Below are 22,687 nucleotides of genomic sequence, written 5' to 3' on the forward strand. Positions count from 1 at the left end.
TTAGTTATTTTGTGTTGATATTGATATATTACACTTATGGACTATTTCGTATAAATAAGATGCCTTTGAAGATCTTAACTCTCCACATATATTACAACTACGATTTTAATTACTATTCCATGACTGAGGAATAAGAGTATTTTTAAGATGGTGGACGTATATCAACTTTGGAGGTCAAACATTGTTTTCCTTGGTTGAATGAGAGCATCATTTTCCTAATGATAAGATCAGACTGCATCAACTTAAGCTGAAATTCTTTGAGTTGCAAGGCCAGAGAAACTTGTTTTATACCCAGATTTAAATGTTAAAGTATTAAAGCAGAATCCAGAAAGGAAGTAACATTTTGAAACGGAAGTATCTCAACTGTAAACATCCTTGAAAATTTTGTGATCCAGCCTCCTGTTATTCACAAAACCAGTCATAATAGTTGAAATTCAATCCATATTTGTTGAATGATTTTTATTATTTTTTTAAATTGTTCTAAAGTTTCCCAAAGACATGCTGAGGAAAAGGCCCTTTTGCTGACTGTCTTTGCCGGTGCTTCTCTAAAGTGGAGTCTTCTGACCATTGTTTCGGCGGGGGGGTCCCCCAGGACCCTTTCGGGGGGAACCACAAGGTTAAAACAATTTTCATGATATTACTAAGACATTAGCCTTTTTTATTATCATTCACTAATAAGTGTACAGTGGAGTTTGATAGAGACTATGTGATGTGTAGTATCACAGATTCAGTGCAGAAGCAGTTATGAGCAGCCCAGCTGTCTTCTGTAAAACCAGACATTAAAAAGACTGCAAAAGTGTATAATGATGCCAGTCTTCTGGGAGTTTTTATGAATAAAGCTGCTTTAAGCATTCTTATACACATCTTTTTTATGGACAGTTTTTTTTTATTTTTTTTATTTTTTATTTTTTTATTTTTTTTTAGAGTGTTCTGCCTATGTTTTCCTCCAAGAGTTTTATACTATCTGGTCTTACATTTAGTTCTTTAATCCATTTTGAGTTCATTTTTTTTTTTTTTTTGCTAATGATTCTTTTTTTTTTTTTTTTAACATCTTTATTGGAGTATAATTGCTTTACAATGGTATGTTAGTTTCAGCTTCACAACAAAATGAATCAGTTATATATACACATATATTCCCATATCTCTTCCCGCTTGCGTCTCCCTCCCTCCCACCCTCCCTATCCCACCCCTCCAGGAGGTCACAAAGCACCGAGCTGATCTCCCTGTGCTATGCGGCTGCTTCCCACTAGCTAACTGCCTTACGTTTGGTAGTGTATATATGTATGGACAGTTTTTCACTTTGTTATGTAGGAGTAGCATTTTGGGGTCCTGGAGAGGGTATGTATTTAGCTTTATAGGAAGTTACTCTGATGTTTCCTGAAGTCGGTGTACCATTTCTTAGCAGTATGTGAGAATTTGTTACTCCACATCCTCACCAGCATTTGATGCTTTAAGGGCATAACATGGTACTGTGTTGTGGTTTTATTTTACATTTCCTAAATGATTTTGAGCACTTACTCATGGATTTATTAGCCATTGTTATATCTCTCTTTGTGAAGTGTCTGAGAGTCATGCCCATTTTAAATTGGGTTGTATGTCTTTGTATTATTGATTTATAGGAACGCTTTATATATTCTGGATATAATCTTCTATCAAATATATGTAGCATATATATTTTCTCTGAGTTTATAGCTTGCCTTTCCATTTCTTTAATAATGAACAGGCATCCTAATACCTTCTTAGAATAGAAGTTTTTAATTTTGGTGAAATCCACTTTTTTCTTTTTTATGTTAGGGCTTTTTTGTGTCCTCTCTAAGAAATCTTTGCCTCCCCCAAACTTTAGCCACTATTCTTGGTTCTCTCTAGTATCGCTGATGATGTGCGTTCTTCGAGTTAACTTCATCAGCATCTTTTAATGAGAATGATATAACAGTTTTAGCTTGAGAGTAAACAAATACGCTTTTTGATTGCTGTTATGGAAAAATTATAGGATAAATGCATTGTGGGACAGTTTACTCAACCTAGAGCCCTAGTTAATAGAAAATTAACTGGCATAAAGTTTGTCTCAGCAACATTTACTGAGTACCTGCTGTGTTCCAACTGCAGGTTCAACAGAGCTTACAATCTAACGTAATAAGAATTTAAATGGTCAACAGCAGCTTGCATGTTCTTAAGTAATGAGTGGAGGGTGAATAAGAGTGTTGCATTCTCTATGGTTCTTTGTCCTAACCAGGAGGAAGAAAGGATAGAGAGAAGTGGTATATTTCCAAAAAAGGAACTTGATACTTTTCACATGACTTGCAAGTAAGAATATGTTTATCCATCAGCGTTGAGGTTACTAGGCTTCTCTGCACATTATATTCTTTTCAACCTTTTTAAAAGAATAGATTTGCAAACTATATTCCAGATGAACTATGTAAGATTATACATAATTTGTGAAAATGAGGCTTTTTATTATTACTATGATAATTTACTCATGTAACATCATTTTAAAATCTAATCTTCAATTTTGTGCATATAATTTTATAGTTTATTTCCAATGGCTTCCTAGTTTGGAAGACTGTTTCATTTTGGGTGTTTAGTAAACATCAGTAGTACAGGCAAAATTAAAGATGGTTAGATTCAAATGCAAGCTGTGTTCATTAGGGTTATGTTTAAACTGGGACTTGTGGAAGGAAGGGTTTGGGGGAGAAGGGAAGAAGAATTCTGATAGTTGAAAAGGAGAGGTGATAAGCACCTAATAGTTGCAAATAGATATACACACATAAGTACAAAACACATAATACACTACACATAACAAGTTTTCATTATTACAATTATATCTGTATTAAAGTCTGCTTCTCTATGAAATTATTTTCTTAGATTTTTAGTTCATTCTTTTGATCTTGAATCAAAGATTAGAATTAGGCTGTTTTATGCTTTTCTAAATATCCAAATGAATATTCTGCTAAAAATGATGATCCGTTAAGAATATTTAATAACATGAGCAAATGTTTAGTTGTTAAATGCAACTGGAAATGTATGTTTAGGAATTTGGTTTTGAAAATGTTTTCTTAAGAAGTGACTTAGAGGCAGAAAATTTGATTCTCTGTGTTCTTCATGCCTCACTTGCTGCTTGTCCCTATCTCTCATTTTTTTGCTGTTTTTCTGTGGCCCATTTTAATTTATGAGACATTAGGTAAAACATTCAGCACCTGTTACATGCAAAGTACTCCGCACTGTGGGACATGCAGAGGAGAATAAGACATTGTTCCTGACCTCAGGGGAAATCACAGTCTAGTGAGTGGCAGATGTGTACAGAAGTAACAGAGGGGATGAATGAAGATAGGAAAAAGTAAGAATTGTGAAATTGAAGTGGAGCATGGAACACCAGCCAACCTCAGTGCTTTAAATTAGCACATTGGAGTTGCTTGTAAAATCCCATTGCTGATAGACAGCATCTTTGGGTTTGAGAGCCTTCTGCAAGTAGATGCCAAAGAGAAACCTGAATGGAGGAGCCATGCCTGTAGGGTCTCCCAGGCTATGTTTGGTGAAGGGAAGTATCCTCAAGTCTGAAGACAGGAGGCAGTTTTAATACATTTAATAATGTCAGTGGAATGTTTAAAGCACAATACAATTATATTTGGGATTTATTAGTATATTCCCTTTTATCATTTCGAGTAAATGAAAAATGTTATTTGGACATAATTTTTCTAGCACTTTCACCCAGGTTGTGTGACATTAAAACAAGGAATACCAAGAGCTACTAAATGACAAGAAAGAAAAGGACTTTGCCAAGAGTCCCTCCCAAGTTGCTTCATTGTGCCCTAACCACAGCCTTTTTAAAGAACTACATTTAAGATTCCCCTGGCCCCAGAACCAGAGGTTCTGGGGCAAGCCTCTGGAGTTTGAAAAACGTCCTGAGGCTATACAGGTATCTGATCACAGTGGCTAAACCTCCATCATCCTGTTCAAAGCCTTGCTGGGGGAGTAGCACACACGTCAGAACATTTTTACTTTCCTCTAGGGTAATAGAAGTACTTCTTACCTATTTCTCTGTGTAAATCTTTATATTATGAATATTGTCCAATAAACAGCGATTTTTCTATGTCATCTTTTGAAACTGTAATTAGTAAAATTAAATTATCCCTCCAGGACATAGTAGCAGTTTTAAATCTTTAACAACTCAAACAGAAAAATGAGGTGTTTTTTGAAATAGTTAATGATAACATCAATATCTACTTTATGTTGAGAGTTTCTGTCTTCCAGGCACTGGGCTGAATGTTGTACATCACTGACAAAGTCCCATAGTAAAAATAATATTTTTTAAAAGTATTTGACTACATAGTATATATGTATACAGGTGTGTGTATCATTGGAACAAAATTTTCATTTATAGTACTTACGCTTGCTAGACATTCTATTTCATTTTTCTTAAATGCCGGTTATATGAACCATTAAATTGAGTTTACAGACCACCAATGAATAGAACCCAAAGTTTAAAAAGCACTACTCTGTATGCAGTGTTTCATTGGAACCTCACCGTGATTGTGTGAAATGGTATCGTCATTCTCTACACAGAAACACTGAGGCTTGGAGTAGTTAGTTACTTGTTCAAGTTTATGCAAAGTGGCAGTGCTGTGAAACCCAGGTGCTGAGGATCTGGAGTTAAAGAATTCCACTTCTACTGCTGATTAGATTTGTGACTGTGGACAAGTTATTTAATGAGTGCTTAATTTATAGAATTATTTTGAGGATTAAATGTGGTGATGCATGTTACGTGGTTAACACAGGGTCTAAAATGGAGTAAACCCTCACTAAATGTGAGCTGTTACTATTCAAATACTTCATCCTAGTAGAACTAGCGCAGGGGTAGTGTGATATCACAGCATTTGTGAAAACGTGGCTTTAAAAAAACCTGAAGTTTTCCTGTTCTCCCCAAAGGATATGATCAAGGAAAGGATGTAGAAGCTGGACTAAAACTAAATAAAAATGTAGACTATTAAGATTCCTGCAATCATGGGAAAAAGAAATGTTGGAGAGAGAGCTCCTCTGTCTTATAAGAAAAGCAGACTGGGTGACTTCACAGGCCCCATTGTGAAAGGCATAGAGGTGAGAGGGCACAGAGACCAGGCAGGGACAAATGCCACTGAGCTATTTCGCTGTAGAAATAGGGTCTTGAGACATACATGTGTATTTCGGTCATTTAAAGAATTAGAACATCAGGTGAAAAAAAAAGTCTGGGGTGGGGAGAGCCTTAACCAAGACACAAAACCTGGAAGCTATTAAAAAAATAAATGAGGGCTTCCCTGGTGGCGCTGTGGTTGAGAGTCCGCCTGCCAATGCAGAGGACACGGGTTCGTGCCCCCGGTCCGGGAGGATCCCACATGCCGTGGAGTGGCTCTGCCCGTGAGCCACGGCCGCTGAGCCTGCGCGTCCGGAGCCTGTGCTCCACAACGGGAGAGGCCACAACAGTGAGAGGCCTGCGTACCGGAAAAATAAATAAATAAATAAATAAGAAAGACATATTTCACTGTAAAAGTTTTTTTAAAACCTGCAAAGGATTCTATTGGCAATCTAAATGAAAGATTAATAAGACAAAAGATTAGTAGTCTCTATCAACAAATTCTTACAAATAGACACACAAAAAAAGCCAGTGGTTACAAATGATATGAAGAGACAGTCTTTAGATGTGTAAATCCAAATGGTCATTAAAACATGAAAAGATTTTCTGACTCACAAGTAGTCAAGGAAAAGCAAAATAGCAATGCAGAAAAAAAATAGCAATGCGATATCACTTTGTAGTCAGACTGGCAAAACTTGGGTAAGAACACCTGTTGACACCAATTGCTGCTGGTGGGGAGGTGGAAGAAGTGCTGTCATGTATTATTGGTGAAATATGAAATTGTTAAAAACCTTTTCAGAAAGCAATCTGGCAACGTCCCTGGAAATGTAAAATAGAGATACTTTTTGACCCAGCAATCTGACCCCTGGTTCTCCACCCCATAGAAATGAAAGCATCGGGTTTAATTAGGAATGTAATGTATTAAAGTGGTTTTGCTGCATTGTTTGTTTTGGCAAAAGAGTGAAAACAGTAAATGGCTTTCATGGAGGACGGCAAAGTATGTTTTGATATATAGTATTCTTGTCATGGAATATTATTCATTAAAAGAATCAGTTTACCATTTGACGAACAAATTTCCATGAAGTACTGAATGGGAAAAGCAAACTGTAAAGAAGTGTATATAACTGGTATTCTGTTTTGGAATTTTAAAGTCAGAAAGCGGCCCTGTGTGTGCACACGTGCACGCTCTGTTTAAGACTGTTTGAGAAAATATAAAAAAGTATAGAAAAATACATACCGGGTTTTTGCCACGGGTTACAGTGTAGTACAGTGGTGGCAGAGGAAGTGGGGTGACAAGCAAAAAAGAACAGAACGGGAGAAAGACTGCATTAAAAACAGGGCGCATGATACAAAGTTACATGTACGTGTACGTGTTCCTGTGCATACACATATTAGAAAGACAGATACACTTACATCTATCAGCGTGAGGGCTGTCCTCTTAAATTATTGTTTACTAAAAACAATGAGACCTGTAGGGTGATATGTCCGTAAACATCTATGTCCTTGGATGTGCTTATGCGAGGAGGAGAGTGCGGAAGGGAGCGCTTCGGGCTGTTACGTTGGTGTTGGAGGCGGGAGCGGATGACTAGCTTGTTCTTTATCTGTGGATTCTTTCACCCGGAATATAAAAATATATTGTAATTTGAAAAATTAACTGCATGCTTGTTTCCCCATTTAATTACGTTTACTTCCATGTGGTAAATACTTGAGAAGATTACTTCTGTTGTGTCTTGACTCGGTTTTGACTTAGAACTTAAATTTCTAAAAAGGTAAGAATGAGACTATAAAACTTTATGAATTTAGGCAGCGGTCCCCAACCTTTTGGGCACCAGGTACCCGTTTCGTGGAAGACAATTTTTCCATGACCGGGGGTGGGGGGAATGGTTTCGGGATTCTTCAAGCGCATTACATTTACTGTGCACTTTATTTCTATTATTTTCACATTGTAATATATACTGAAACAATTATACAACTCACCATAATGCAGAATCAGTGGGAGCCCTGAGCTTGTTTTCATTTGCCACTCACTGATAGCTTTTTTGTTTTGTTTTGTTTTTGTTTTTTTGCGATACGCGGGCCTCTCACTGTTGCGGCCTCTCCTGTTGTGGACCACAGGCTCCGGACGTGCAGGCTCAGTGGCCATGGCTCACGGGCCTAGCCGCTCCACGGCATGTGGGATCTTCCCGGACCGGGGCACGAACCCGTGTCCCCTTCATCGGCAGGCGAACTCTCAACCACTGTGCCACCAGGGAAGCCCACTGATAGGGTTTCGATATGAGGCTGCAAGCAGTTGATTTATTATGGTCTCTGTGCAGTCAGATCTGTCAGCTAATGATAATCTGTATCTGCAGCTGCTCCCCAGTGCTAGCATCACTGCCTCAGCTCCACCTCAGATCATCAGGCATTAGATTCTCATAAGGAGCAAGCAACCTAGATCCCTCGCATGCGCAGTTCACTGTAGGGTTCGCGCTCCTATGAGAATCTCATGCCGCCGCTGATCTGACAGGAGGTGGAGCTCAGGCGGTAATGTGAGCGATGGGGAGCAGCTGTAAATACAGATGAAGCTTCTCTCTCTCTCTCGTCTGTCACTCACCTCCTGCTGTGCAGCCTGGTACCTCACAGGCCACGGACTAGTACCTGTCCATGGCCCAGGGATTGGGGACCCCTGAATTAAGGGATGTACCTTTTTTCTCTGGAGTAACTATTAATACGATTGTGGAGTGTTTTTATCTTGTCCATATGGAAAATATTGGAAGATAGCTGTCTATTTAAAGTTTCATGTATACATTATGGTCATAATATTTATAGTCTTCCCAGGTAGGTAGATTTGGTTTTGGTGGATTATACCATAAACAGAATCAGAAGACCAATGTTAGACTTGGAAAGAGTTATCTGCAATATAGGTGGTGAATAGAATACTTATAATATACCAGGAGCTCTTACAAATTGAGAAGCTAATTCAGTGGGCAGATATCACCAATGACTATGAATGTTTTTACCTTAATATGTTTGTACTTTATGAAAATAACAAAGAATTTTTAAAATTCTTTAAAACGGATGTGCAGGTAAGAAACTGAAACTTCATTTCCAGGAGGCTCTTTTTTTTTTTTTTTTTTAGTTGGAGTATAGTTGATTTACAGTGTTGTGTTTCAGGTGTACAGCAAAGTGAATCAGTTATACATATACATATATCTACTCTTTTTTAGATTCTTTTCCCATATAGGTCATTACAAGTATTGAGTAGAGTTCCCTGTGCTATACAGTATGTCCTTATTAGTTGTCTGTTTTATATATAGTAGTGTATATATGTCAATCCCAATCTCCCAGTTTATCCCTCCCCAATGAGATTGTTTTCTACATCTGTGACTCTATGTCTGTTTTGTAAATAAGTTCATTTGTACCATTTATTAAGATTCCGCATATAAGCAGTATCATTTGTATTTGTCTTTCTCTGTCTGACTTCACTCAGTAGAACAATCTCTAGGTCCATCTTGGATTGTCCCTTTTCTTAGTGCACACGTAGCTGCCCCCTGAGGCAGATCGTCCAGCCGTGGCCCCCCAGGCTAGAGGTTGGCCCCTGGTTATGCAGGGAGGCTGGGGCAGGAGCGTGGGCTGGGGCCGTGGACATGGGTTCAAGCCCTGCTCTGGGAAGATCCCACATGCTGCAGAGCAGCTAAGCCTGTGTGCCACAACTACTGAGCTTGCGCTCTAGAGCCCACGAGCCACAACTACTGAGCCTGCGTGCCACAACTACTGAATCCCGTGCTCCTAGAGCCCGTGCTCCGCAACAAGAGAAGCCACCACAATGAGAAGCCCGCGCACTGCAACGTCAAGAGTAGCCCCAGCTCGCCACAAAGAGAGAAAGCCCATGCACAGCAATGAAGACCCAACGCAGCCTAATTAATTAAATTTTAAAAAACTCTAGAAGGAATCAATAGCAAAATAACTGAAGCAGAAAAACAGATAAGTGAGCTGGAAGATAAAATGGTGGAAATAACTGCCAGGGAGCAGGATAAAGAAAAAAGAATGAAAAGAATTGACAACAGTCTCAGAAACCTCTGGCACAACATCAAACACACCAACATTTGAATTATAGGGGTCCCAGAAGAAGAAGAGAAAAAGAAAGGGGCAGAGAAAATATTTGAAGAGATTATAGTTGAAAACTTCCCTAACATGGGAAAGGAAATAGTCAATCAAGTCTAGGAAGCGCAGAGAGTACCATACAGGATAAACCCAAAGAGAAACATGCCAAGACACATATATATTAATCGAACTATCAAAAATTAAGTACAAAGAAAAAATATTGAAAGCAGCAAGGGAAAAGCAACACATAACATAGAAGAGAATCCTCATAAGGTTAACAGCTGATCTTTCAGCAGAAACTCTGCAAGCCAGAAGGGAGTGGCAGGACATATTTAAAGTGATGAAGGAGAAAAACCTGCAACCAAGATTACTCTACCCGGCGAGGATCTCATTCAGATTTGATGGAGAAATTAAAACCTTTACAGACAAGCAAAAGCTGAGAGAGTTCAGCACCAAATGGAAATAAAGACAAAAATAAACAAATGGGCCCTAATGAAACTTAAAAGCTTTTGCACAGCAAAGGAAACCATAAACAAGACCAAAAGACAACCCTCAGAATGGGAGAAAATATTTGCAAACGAAGCAACTGACAAAGGATTAATCTCCAAAATATACAAGCAGATTATGCAGCTCAATATTAAAAAAATAAACAACCCAATCCAAAAATGGGCAGAAGACCTAAATAGACATTTCTCCAAAGAAGACATACAGATGGCCAGCAAACACATGAAAGGATGCTCAACATCACTAATTATTAGAGAAGTGCAAATCAAAACCACCATGAGGTATCACCTCACACAGTCAGAATGGCCATCATCAAAAAATCTACAAACAATAAATGCTGGAGAGGGTGTGGAGAAAAGGGAAACCTCTTGCACTGTTGGTGGGAATTAAATTGATACAGCCACTATGGAGAACAGTATGGAAGTTCCTTAAAAAACTAAAAATAGAACTACCATATGATCCAGCAATCCCACTACTGGGCATATACCCTGAGAAAACCAGAATTCAAAAAGAGTCATGTACCAAAATGTTCATTGCAGCTCTATTTACAATAGCCAGGACATGGAAGCAACCTAAGTGTCCATTGACAGATGATAAAGAAGATGTGGCACATATGTACAATGGAATATTACTCAGCCATAAAAAGAAATGAAATTGAGTTATTTGTAGTGAGGTGGATGGACCTAGAGTCTGTTATGCAGAGTGAAGTAAGTCAGAAAGAGGAAAACAAATACCGTATGCTAACACATATGTATGGAACCTTAAAAAAAAAAGTGGTTCTGATGAACCTAGGGGCAGGACAGGAATAAAGACACAGACGTTGAGAATGGACTTGAGGACACGGGGAGAGGGAAGGGTAACCTGGGACGAAGTGAGAGAGTAGCATTGACACATATACATTACCAAACGTAAAACAGATAGCTAGTGGGAAGCAGCTGCATAGCACAGGGAGATCAGCTCGGTGCTTTGTGACCGCCTAGAGGGGTGGGTAGGCAGGGTGGGAGGGAGACGCAAGAAGGAAGGGATATGGGGATATATGTATACATATAACTGATTCACTTTGTTATACAGCAAAAACTACCATTGTAAAGCAATTATACTCCAATAAAGATGTTAAAAAAAAAAAAAAAGCATCTCCCAGCGACTTCCCTGGCTGTCCAGTGGCTAAGACTTCGCCTTCCAGTGCAGGGGCTGCTGGTTCAATCCCTGGTTGGAGAGCTAAGATCCCACATGCCTCGCAGCCAAAAAAAGCAAAGCATAAAACAATCAGTATCGTAACACGTTCAATAAAGACATTAAAAATAGTCCACACCAAAAAAATCTTAGGAAAAAAAAAGCATCTCCCAAAGACCTGGGGGCCAGTGATCTCCTGAACTTGCGCAGTGTGTTTGGAGCAAAGGAATCCCAGCACAGCATTTGTGAGTCACGCTTCACAAGTTAACGTGGTTCAGCTCGGGGTCAGTGTACACCCTGTGTTGGTGGAGCAGTGGCAGGGCAGCCGGGTGAGCCGCGTGCATCTTGGAGATGAAGCGAGTGGGACGGGAGCTTTCCCTTAAAGACCAGTCATTGTGTCGTTGTGTCCATAGTCAGAGCGGCATCTGTATGGTTGAAAATAGAGCCGGGGTGCATCACTCTCAGTCCCTGGTACAGGGTGTTTTCTCTCTGTGTGAAGGGAAAAAGGAAGCATAGAATTCAGGATAATGACTCTCAGATCAACTCAAAGGGAAGAGAATAATTGATCTGTGCTCTCAGCCTGGAAATTCTGAGGCCTGCCTGCCATGCTCTGTTTTCTGCCTGGAGTAGCATCTCCTCATCCAAGATCATTAGGGAATTCTTACCCGCCTCCCCGCCCCACCAAGGAAGGAGTGAAAATTAAAAATATAGAAACATATCCTTTTCAGTATAAATCATTTTTAAAAATTTTAATTACCTAATTAAAAAAATATTCTCTCTACTTTAAATAATACTGCAGATTTAGCATTTTCTTGATGATTGGGCTGTGGACTGTTTTGCTTCATTGACTTTAGACTCTTGTAATTGAGTAATGTTTTGCTCTTCCCCCATAATCTGGGAGCATTCCTATCCTTTTGTTTTCAGAAGTAATCACAGAAATCCATTATGTCCAATTGTAGCCACAGGTGATTTCTGAACACTTGAAATGTGGCTAGTGTGAGCACGAAACTGAATTTGTAGTCTTATTTAATTTTAATTAATATGTTTATTATGTTAATTTTGTAATATAGTTTGTAAAAACGAAGCAGTATAAAATATGTTGCCAGTAAACATAACTTTATTGCTTTGGTAAGACTACATTTCACTTTGTTAAAAATTTAGTAGCTAACTTGTGAGGTGCTCTACGTGTAAAATCAACACTGGATTTTGAAGACGTGTGTGGGAAAAGGTATAAAATATCTCATTAATATTTTTATATTGATTACATGTTGAAGTGCTGATATTTTGGACATATTGGGTTAAATCTAATATATTGTTAAAATTAATTTTTCTTGTTACTTTTTTTTTTTTTTGTGGTACGCGGGCCTGTCACTGTTGTGGCCTCTCCCATTGCGGAGCACAGGCTCTGGACGCGCAGGCTCAGCGGCCGTGGCTCACGGGCCCAGCCGCTCCGCGGCATGTGGGATCCTCCCGGACCGGGGCACAAACCCATGTCCCCTGCATCGGCAGGTGGACTCTCAACCGCTGTGCCACCAGGGAAGCCCTACTTTTTTTTTTTTTTTTAATAAAGCCACTACAAAATTTAAAACTATCTATGAAGCTCTAGTTGTATTTCTATGACAGGTTTCTCAACTTCGGCACTACTGACATTAGAGGCTGGATAACTTTTTGTTGTGGAGACCTGTCTTGTTTCCTGTGGGATGTTTAGCAACATCCCTGGCCTAGCTGATGGAGACCAACTTCCTACCCAGTGCAGGAATGCCTTTCTGGGCCGTGACTGAAAGGCATCCTCCAGCATCTGTTTGAAACACTTCCTTGTTGAGACTCTCTTGTCTCCCCTATTTGGAATTAATTATACGACAGGTTATATTTTATGGTAGCTGTTATGTTAACTTTATATTATATTTATATTAAGTTTATGTTAGCTTTACGTTAGGTGTCCTGTAACTTCCACCAAGAGTCGTAGTCCTGATGTCTTCAGTAGCACAAGAGAAACCAAATTCTTTATGAAAGCGATAATGTATACCAAAAGGCCTTATAAATTCCAAAGCTCATTCAACAAATACTTAAACTCTTCCCCTGTGTTAGGCTTGTCCTGGGCAATGAGATACAGCAGTAGATGAAACGTGAGTCCTCCGGAAGCTTATGTACTATACTTGGGGGACGTAGTCAGCAGATACTCAGGGGTGCCCTGCAGTGCGTCACGTGATGATCAGTGCTGTGGAGAAGGACGAAGCAGGCAGAGGGGTGCAGGGACTGCGGTGGGGCTGTGGGTGTGTAGATGCCGTTATTCCTGCCCCCGGCCCCGTCCTCTGAATGCCCCAACACCTCCATCACGCCCCCTTTTCCCAGACCTCCAGTTTCTTCTGTTTCTTCTAGACCACACGTTTCCTTCAGCCATTGCTTATAAGAGCTGTTCTCCAGGCACCTTTGCCTGGCCTCTCATGAGTCCTCCTTTTCAAAGTGGCACATGGGTCTGGATCCCAGCTCTGGTCTGACCTTTGCAGAGCTGCCCTTGGGAATGTTCTGGCTCTGTTCCTGTGGCAGCCTCCTCATGCTATCGATTTAGATGCAGTCAGCAGCCCTGTGGTCATTTACTTGGGACCCAGCTCCTGCATGGCCGTGTGGGCTGGTGTTCCTGTTGCTGCTTCTCATCAGCGTGTTACGCACCATGTGGTCTGAAGGAGGGTTTGCTTTTGGCTCTGCGTGTCCTACACGAGAAGACAGCACGGGCTTCGTGATGGCCCTTTCCCTTCACCTCTGCTTTCTGGTTGTGTTCCAGAATAGATAACTCAGATTGCAGATGATCTGGCCTCATTAATGAGTAATTACATTTTCATGGAACACCACAAAGAGTTATGTGCACAAAAATCAGTACAGGATATTTCTGGGTGGGATTCTTGGCTGGCAACCCTGTGATGCTTTCTAAATTGAGAATAAAAATAAAGCTTGGATGTCTCTTCTGCTTTCTTGCTTCCAAAATATTTCTTGTTTTTCTGCTGTTCTTGCCTTTAATGAGAATAGTAATGTATGCATATGCATTTAATGTAAGCATTTGTTGGGGGGAATTACAGCCCCTTATTCAGTCTTCACAAAACTTATTTTGGACTCATAACTTCCTAGATATATGTTACATTTCTGACTGACTTTATAATAGACGAGATGAAAAATTTAGTTGATACGCATCTCTGAAACTATATTCTACGTGCAAATGGTAGGTAATGGCGAGGATTCTGTCCTGGATTCAGTTGTTCATGTCACTGAGATTGATAGTCTTGGATTGTAGAGAATGTGATTTAAATACCATCTGTGGCCACTTATCCAGCAGATTGGGTAGATGACAGATCTGCCAAATGAGCAGTGTGTGTTCCTAAAAAAAGGAAAAAATCAAAAGATTTTACCACAGAGGATCTTAAAATATTATTTATTTAAAAACTTAAAATTTTATTAACTTCTATAATTCAAGTTAATCAGTTTATAGAACAGAGATTCTTTAGAAGATAAGAATTTTAATTTAATATTTTCTTTAATATTTCAGTTACATGGGTATATTTCAAACAGCACCTGGAAAACCAGCATCCCTGGCCAGAACCTAAGATGATGAAAAAGAAGGCATTATTATAACGGTGTTTCAGGAAGCGGTTCTGGGCACCTCCTGCCCCTGGTGGTGCTGAGGCCTCAGGATGCCTGAGCTCAGTGTGCGGCTCATCTGAGCCACAGACCCTTTGCCACCGACAGCCGCCCTTCTCTTGGCTGTTTCCTTACCCCTGCAGAGGCTTTGGAAACGCTCCTTCTGTAGAGGTGAATTTGCAAAGGGTTTTCCAGTCCATCCAGAGTTGCTGAGTTTGGTCCAATGTCAGCATCTTTGGGAAAGTACTGATATGATACAATTAATTTCTTAAAAACCTGAAGCTAGGTTCAGTAATGATATTTTTTGTTTCCATTATTTAACAGCTACTAGAGTAATTTATTGAGTATCAGAGTATGATAGGTCTCTCTTGGACCAAACAGCAGGTCAGATATGCCAGCACATGAAAGGACAGTGTACTTCTGAGGTGGTTTAAGCAGCTGGACACCAACACAGGAGGATTAGGAGGGTTCGGATCAGAACGATTCCGAAGACGTGGGGCCGGTTGATCTGCTGTGGAACTTTTCAGGGCCCAAAATAGCAGTGAATAGGGATGCAAGCCCAGATTGACCCTATTTTATCCTGTCTGTGCACATTTTTTCCAGTTTTATTGAGAAATAATTGATATACATCACTAAGCTTTAGGTGCACAGCACGATGGCTTGAGTTCACGTATATTACATTTCACAGTATTGTGACATGATTACCACAGTAGGTTTTGTTAATATCCATCAGCTTATATAGATAAAATAAAAAGAAAATTTTTTTTTCTCCTGATGATGAGAGCTCTTAGGATTTACTTTCTTAACGACTACAGTATATCTTACTTACGTCTTACAGTGTTGACTATAGTCACGTTGTACATCACATCCCTAGTACTTATTTATCTTATAATTGGAAGTGTGTACCTTGTGACCACCTTCGTCCAATTCCCTTTCTCTTCAACCCCACCTCTGGCAACCACAAATCTGATCTTTTTTCTTTGAGTTCGATGTTGTTTTTTTGTTGTTAGATTCCACATGTGAGATCATGTAGTATTTGTCTTTCTCTGTCTGACTTATTTCAGTTAATATAATGCCTTCAAGGTCCATCAGTTTTGTTGCAAATGGTAGGTTTTCCTCCTTTTTTATGGCTGAATAATATTCCTTGTGTGTGTGTGTGTGTGTGTGTGTGTGTGTGTGTGTGTGTCGGTCGGTCTGTCTGTCTGAGAGACAGAGAGAGAGAGAGATACACATACCACATTTTCTTAAATGATTGATTTCATACCACCATGTCTTGGCTATTGTAAGTAATGCTGCTCTGAACATGGGGGTGCAGACATCTTTTCAAGTTAGTATTTTCATTTCCTTTTAATATATTCCCAGAAGTGGAATTGCTGGATCATATGGGAGTTCAATTTAAATTTTTTGAGGACTCTCCATACTGTTTTCTGTAGTGGCTGTACCAGCTTACAATCCCACCAGCAGTGCACAACCTTCCCTTTTCTCCACATTCACGCCAGCATTTGTAATCCCTTATTTTGCTATTCTAACAAGTGTGAGGTGATATCTCATTGTGGGTTTAATTTGCATTTCCCTAATGACTGGTGATATTGAGCATCTTTTCATGTACCTGTTGGCCATATGTACATGTTGCATGTTTTCATGGTGTCTCTATACGTGTATGCCTGTGGCTCTTGGATTATTGACAATAGCTTTTTTCCTAATGCCAGTGGTATTAAAATTAAGTCTTTATTTTTGTTTTCTTTTTTTCAGAACAAGCTTGCCCTCACCTATGTTTTCCAGAAATGACTTCAGCATCTGGAGCATCCTCAGAAAATGTATTGGAATGGTAAATTAACTATCAGTTCTGTAATATTAAGCTGATAGATGTTTCATGCATGTCCTTTAGAAGGGAATCCTAATGTTGGCATAAAAGTGATGCACAACGTTTATGAAAACTTTTGAGAATCAGAAATTAGGAAAAGTCTTATATTAGGTTTTCCTCACAGAACTTGAACCACTTTTTATGCCATTTAATATGACTTTAATGTGACTTTTCATTGTAAGAAAGTAGAAAAAGAAAATGCTCCACATTTGTATTTCCCTATAGAGTTACCCAGAAAGGCTCAAAAAGAACAGAGTCCCCACAGTATAGAATATAATTTCACTTACGCTTCTGTGCACAGAGCTGGTTTTTGTACCTTGTAAGTGTGGTGTATGTTAGATATTTGGAATGTGTCCCAGCTTAGTTATCTGTGCAGGTGGATCTGATTTTGCGGGGGAGGGCGACGGGATGGCAAAATTTACTATTATATAAATCCTTAGACTCCCTTTAAGATAGAAGTCCACGTCACCACCCTGACAATAGGCTAGGATTCTGAGTAAAGTTCTCTTAATTCTTCTAGCATGACCTTTGACCAACTAGAATGATGAAAATTGTAAAACATGTGAGTCCTGAACTGCTAAAGAGTCTGCCTGGAGATTATGTTTCTTAATTTTGCAATTTAATGTGCAGCGTGAGTACTCCAGGAACTTTCCTTGTACTGGGAAGTATAGTCACTTTCTAAACATTTTCATTCTGATGCTTGAAGCCCTTTTGGCTGCTGGTGTGCCCACGTTGGCATTTTTTAAATGCCCCTCTTCTCTACGTGGGGTAATGTCATCTGAGACTTCCTAAATGTAATTTCCAAGGAGCTCATTCCAGAAACATTTATTTTAAACAAATATTTTCTGCTCCTACTGCATGGAGAGAAGGATCCGTAGCTGGATAATGGGCTTTATCCCAGCCTGGCCGCCTCCTGTCTGTGAGACCCTAGGCCAGTTGCCTTGCTTCCCTGAGTAAAGTTAGGAGAGTAATTTGTACCTTATAGCTGTATTGAGACATAAATAAGATAATTTATATAAAATGTCCAGGACAGACCCTGGTTTAGCTTAATGCTCAACATTATTATCAACAGTTAATCACACTTGAGAATCAGAATACCTGGGCTCTGATTCCATTTTGATTATATTAAGTTTCATCAGGACAAACCAAATGTATCTAGACAAATGTATATATTCTTAAATAAAATAACTATACATATTAGTCTCTTAAGAACTGAAATTTTCAGGACAAAAAATTATATCCTACAGGATTAATATTTTTCAAGCCCTTAGTAAACGTATTTATCATTGAGATCCAGTATGTAAATATGTACATATGCATGTGTGTTTAAAATGAAAACCAGTTCCGCAAAAGAATACTCATCCTTACAATAAATGATATTTTCTATTATATTAGATTAATGCTGATTCCAACTCACTAAATTGATTTTGTAACCTGCTAGTGAATGAAACCCACAGTTACTGTAGAATTGGTACCACATTTGTCTAAGGCTGTTGGGTCAACAGAATGGGTATGAAAACTGCAGATGTGGTTTAGTCTTTTTGGCAGTCGTGGAAAGTACAGCTTTGTGTATTTCTCTTGCTTGAGTCTGTCACCTACCATCTCCTGTCTCACTGGGTGTCGGATTTAGTGGTATTGTCATGAGTTTGTTCAGGCTAGTGACTGATAATCGTCTAGTTTATGTCTAAAGCAAGCATTCTGTCTAAATGGAAACTCTCCATTCTTTTAAAAGATGGGAGATAATGTCATGTTGGCTTCTGCCTGTCATACTTCGAAAGATGCTCTATTTCTCTAGAAGGATGGTTTTACCTTTATTTTTAGGTGTGGAACTGTTTGTGCAAATAAGCAGGCTGAATCATAAACAAAATAAAGCAAATAAAAGCAGACCTGTTTGGGTTGAAAGGGCACCATGGAATGTTTTGAAACATATCTATAGAACTCTGAATAAATCACAGAGAAAGAGCTGCAGGGGAAGTAATATTTTGGGAAAGTATTTCCTGCTGAGGTTTTATAAGAGACTAACATTCTAGATGAATAATTATTAATATTTATTAATGTGATTGAAAGGCAGTTAACTGGCATTTGGAAGTTATTGTTCTTGGGGCGCCATGTCTCCCCTCTCATGGGCAGCGGAATCAGTCCAAGGGGGTGAGTGTTGAGCACAATAGAGATTTAAAGTGCGGTGTATCTTGAGAGAGAAATGCAAATAACATCACCAGAATAAAAATTTTTTAATAATTTTTGGTATCGACCCCTCTTATATCTGCCTCCTGCTACCCCCAGCCGTGAGGAAAATAGGTAAAAAATTAGAAGATATTAGTATCCATAGATTTTATTACAGTTAACTTCAAAGTGAAGGCATTTTTTAACCCCCCCCCCATTGCATTTTCGTGATTCTGTTACACTTAAAAATCCAAATAGTGGGCTTCCCTGGTGGCACAGTGGTTGAGAATCCGCCTGCCGAAGCAGGGGACACGGGTTCGTGCCCTGGTCCGGGAAGATCCCACCTGCCGTGGAGCGGCTGGGCCTGTGAGCCATGGCCGCTGAGCCTGCGTGTCCGGAGCCTGTGCTCCGCAACGGGAGAGGCCACAACAGTTAGAGGCCCGCGTACCGCAAAAAAAAAAAAAAAAAAAATCCAAATACTTCACTCCAGGTCCTTTCTGTGTGGGTAAATGTCAGTTACAGAGCCATGGACATACCCTTCAGCTGGTTTTTCCCATAGTTTCACATTCCCAGTTTCTTAATTTTGTCATAATAAGTCTTAAAAGTAGCAGAGGAAATCTGTTATTGAACCGTAGCTTTTCATGATGTCTCTGTCGACTTGAGGAGCATATGAGATCAGAGTGGGGAGTGTGGGCATGCTGCTGGAAACCTCCCAGTTCTACGCTCAACTGGGGTCTGGTGCCAACTTTTTCAGAAATCAGTGCCCCTCATTTATGATGATACAGTTTTATGGCATAGTATCATTAATCCCTTAAGACATGGCTTTTAAGAACACATGATAGGTGCTTACCTGCCATGTATGGTTAAGGTATAACTTCATCTTTCTCAGGTAGGAAAGTCAGTGTCTTCAGGCGTTTGTCATCCTGGGCTCCGGTGCCCTGCAGCACCTTCTGCAGCCGGGCTCACCTTGCTCCATCCTCCACTGCCACATACATACACGTTTGACTTTGCTTTTTTTCTTTTTTTTTTTTTTTTTTTTTAAATTTATTTTTTAACATCTTTATTGGGGTATAATTGCTTTACAATGGTGTGTTAGTTTCTGCTTTATAACAAAGTGAATCAGTCATACATAAACATATGTTCCCATATGTCTTCCCTGTTGCGTCTCCCTCCCTCCCACCCTCCCCATCCCACCCCTCCAGGCTATCACAAAGCACCGAGCCAATATCCCTGTGCCATGCGGCTGCTTCCCACTAGCTATCTACCTTACTGCGTTTGTTAGTGTGTATATGCCCATGACTCTCTCTCGCCCTGTCACAGCTCACCCTTCCCCCTCCCCATAACCTCAAGTCTGTTCTTTAAGAGGTCTGCGTCTTTATTCCTGCTTTACCCCTAGGTTCTTCATGACATTTTTTTCTTAAATTCCATATATATGTGTTAGCATACGGTATTTGTCTTTTTCTTTCTGACTTACTTCACTCTGTATGACAGACTCTAGGTCTATCCACCTCATTACAAATAGCTCAATTTCCTTTCTTTTTATGGCTGAGTAATATTCCATTGTATATATGTGCCACATCTTCTTTATCCATTCATCCGATGACGGGCACTTAGGTTGTTTCCATCTCCGGGCTATTGTAAATAGAGCTGCAATGAACATTTTGGTACATGACTCTTTTTGAATTTTGGTTTTCTCAGGGTATATGCCCAGTAGTGGGATTGCTGGGTCATATGGTAGTTCTATTTGTAGTTTTTTAAGGAACCTCCATACTGTTCTCCATAGTGGCTGAACCAATTCACATTCCCACCAGCAGTGCAAGAGTGTTCCCTTTTCTCCACATCCTCTCCAGCATTTATTGTTTCTAGATTTTTTGATGATGGCCATTCTGACTGGTGTGAGATGATATCTCATTGTAGTTTTGATTTGCATTTCTCTAATGATTAATGATGTTGAGCATTCTTTCATGTGTTTGTTGGCAGTCTGTATATCTTCTTTGGAGAAATGTCTATTTAGGTCTTCTGCCCATTTTTGGATTGGGTTGTTTGTTTTCTTGTTATTGAGCTGCATGAGCTGCTTGTAAATTTTGGAGATTAATCCTTTGTCGGTTGCTTCATTTGCAAATATTTTCTCCCATTCTGAGGGTTGTCTTTTGGTCTTGTTTATGGTTTCCTTTGCTGTGCAAAAGCTTTGAAGTTTCATTAGGTCCCATTTGTTTATTTTTGTTTTTATTTCCATTACTCTAGGAGGTGGGTCGGAAAGGATCTTGCTTTGATTTATGTCATAGAGTGTTCTGCCTATGTTTTCCTCTAAGAGTTTGATAGTTTCTGGCCTTACATTTAGGTCTTTAATCCATTTTGAGCTTATTTTTGTGTATGGTGTTAGGGAGTGATCTAATCTCATACTTTTACATGTACCTGTCCAGTTTTCCCAGCACCACTTATTGAAGAGGCTGTCCTTTCTCCATTGTACATTACTGCCACCTTTATCAAAGATAAGGTGTCCATATGTGCATGGGTTTATCTCTGGGCTTTCTATCCTGTTCCATTGATCTATCTTTCTGTTTTTGTGCCAGTACCATACCGTCTTGATGACTGTAGCTTTGTAGTATAGTCTGAAGTCAGGGAGCCTGATTCCTCCAGTTCCTTCTTTCGTTCTCAAGATTGCTTTGGCTATTCGGGGTCTTTTGTGTTTCCATACAAATTGTGAAATTTTTTGTTCTAGTTCTGTGAAAAATGCCAGTGGTAGTTTGATAGGGATTGCATTGAATCTATAGATTGCTTTGGGTAGTAGAGTCATTTTCACAATGTTGATTCTTCCAATCCAAGAACATGGTATATCTCTCCATCTATTTATATCATCTTTAATTTCTTTCATCAGTGTCTTATAATTTTCTGCATACAGGTCTTTTGTCTCCTTAGGTAGGTTTATTCCTAGATATTTTATTCTTTTTGTTGCAATGGTAAATGGGAGTGTTTTCTTGATTTCACTTTCAGATTTTTCATCATTAGTATATAGGAATGCCAGAGATTTCTGTGCATTAATTTTGTATCCTGCCACTTTACCAAATTCATTGATTAGCTCTAGTAGTTTTCTGGTAGCATCTTTAGGGTTCTCTATGTATAGGATCATGTCATCTGCAAACAGTGACAGCTTTACTTCTTCTTTTCCAATTTGGATTCCTTTTATTTCCTTTTCTTCTCTGATTGCTGTGGCTAAAACTTCCAAAACAATGTTGAATAATAGTGGTGAGAGTGGGCAACCTTGTCTTGTTCCTGATCTTAGTGGAAATGCTTTCAGTTTTTCACCATTGAGGATGATGTTTGCTGTGGGCTTGTCATATATGGCCTTTATTATGTTGAGGAAAGTTCCCTCTATGCCTACTTTCTGCAGGGTTTTTATCATAAATGGGTGTTGAATTTTGTCAAAAGCTTTCTCTGCATCTATTGAGATGATCATATGGTTTTTCTCCTTCAATTTGTTAATATGGTTTATCACATTGATAGATTTGCGTATATTGAAGAATCCTTGCATTCCTGGAATAAACCCCACTTGATCATGGTGTATGATCCTTTTAATGTGCTGTTGGATTCTGTTTGCTAGTATTTTGCTTTTTTTCTAAAACAAATATAGAGACTTAGATTTCCAAAACGAATGACACCCTTTTTTCTCCCAGTCTGTTTTGGACAGGATTATGTTACCAAACGTTGGGTTATACTACATGAAATGAATAATTTACTTAAATGGAATAAATCCTAAATCTCTCTGTGATTGAAGCATTTACCAAACAGATTCCCGTCTCAGAATTAATACTTGATGTTGGTTAGTAGTTTGAATTCTTTGTTCCTTACTTCCTTACTCCCACTGTCCTTTTGTTAAAGGACTCTAGCCTCATAATCCCATTGTCTTCTGTTTCCCCTGTTTTCTTTCTCCTCTTCTCTCCCATCCCTTTAGGATTTGTCAGCAGGACTCACCCAGAGGCTAGGTCATGGGTGTCCATACTTAGTGACTTGGAAACCAGGGCCAGCACCAGGGTGAGGCAAGCGAGGCATCCAGGCACAAAATTTGAGTAGGCGCCTGCACCTGAGACCACGTCTGCTAAATGTCTTGGAGTCATAGAATAGCGTTAGATTATTATAAGAGGGTGAAGAAGGTCTGTTATATTATA

At 39.4% G+C, this 22,687-nt stretch overlaps 1 protein-coding gene across 6 annotated transcripts in view; it reads left to right on the forward strand.

Annotated features, from left to right (window-relative positions):
* Window positions 1-22,687, forward strand: part of OSBPL1A (oxysterol binding protein like 1A) — a 213,516-nt gene that overhangs the window by 159,940 nt on the left and 30,889 nt on the right. For all 6 annotated transcript variants that reach the window (XM_033435290.2, XM_004273743.3, XM_049697555.1 and 3 more), the window contains one exon: window positions 16,247-16,322. In XM_033435290.2, the coding sequence (XP_033291181.1) occupies window positions 16,247-16,322 (76 nt within the window). The remainder of the gene's footprint in view (window positions 1-16,246; window positions 16,323-22,687) is intronic.

The sequence above is a fragment of the Orcinus orca genome, chromosome 15 (genome assembly GCF_937001465.1).
Source record: "Orcinus orca chromosome 15, mOrcOrc1.1, whole genome shotgun sequence".
NCBI lineage: Eukaryota > Metazoa > Chordata > Mammalia > Artiodactyla > Delphinidae > Orcinus > Orcinus orca.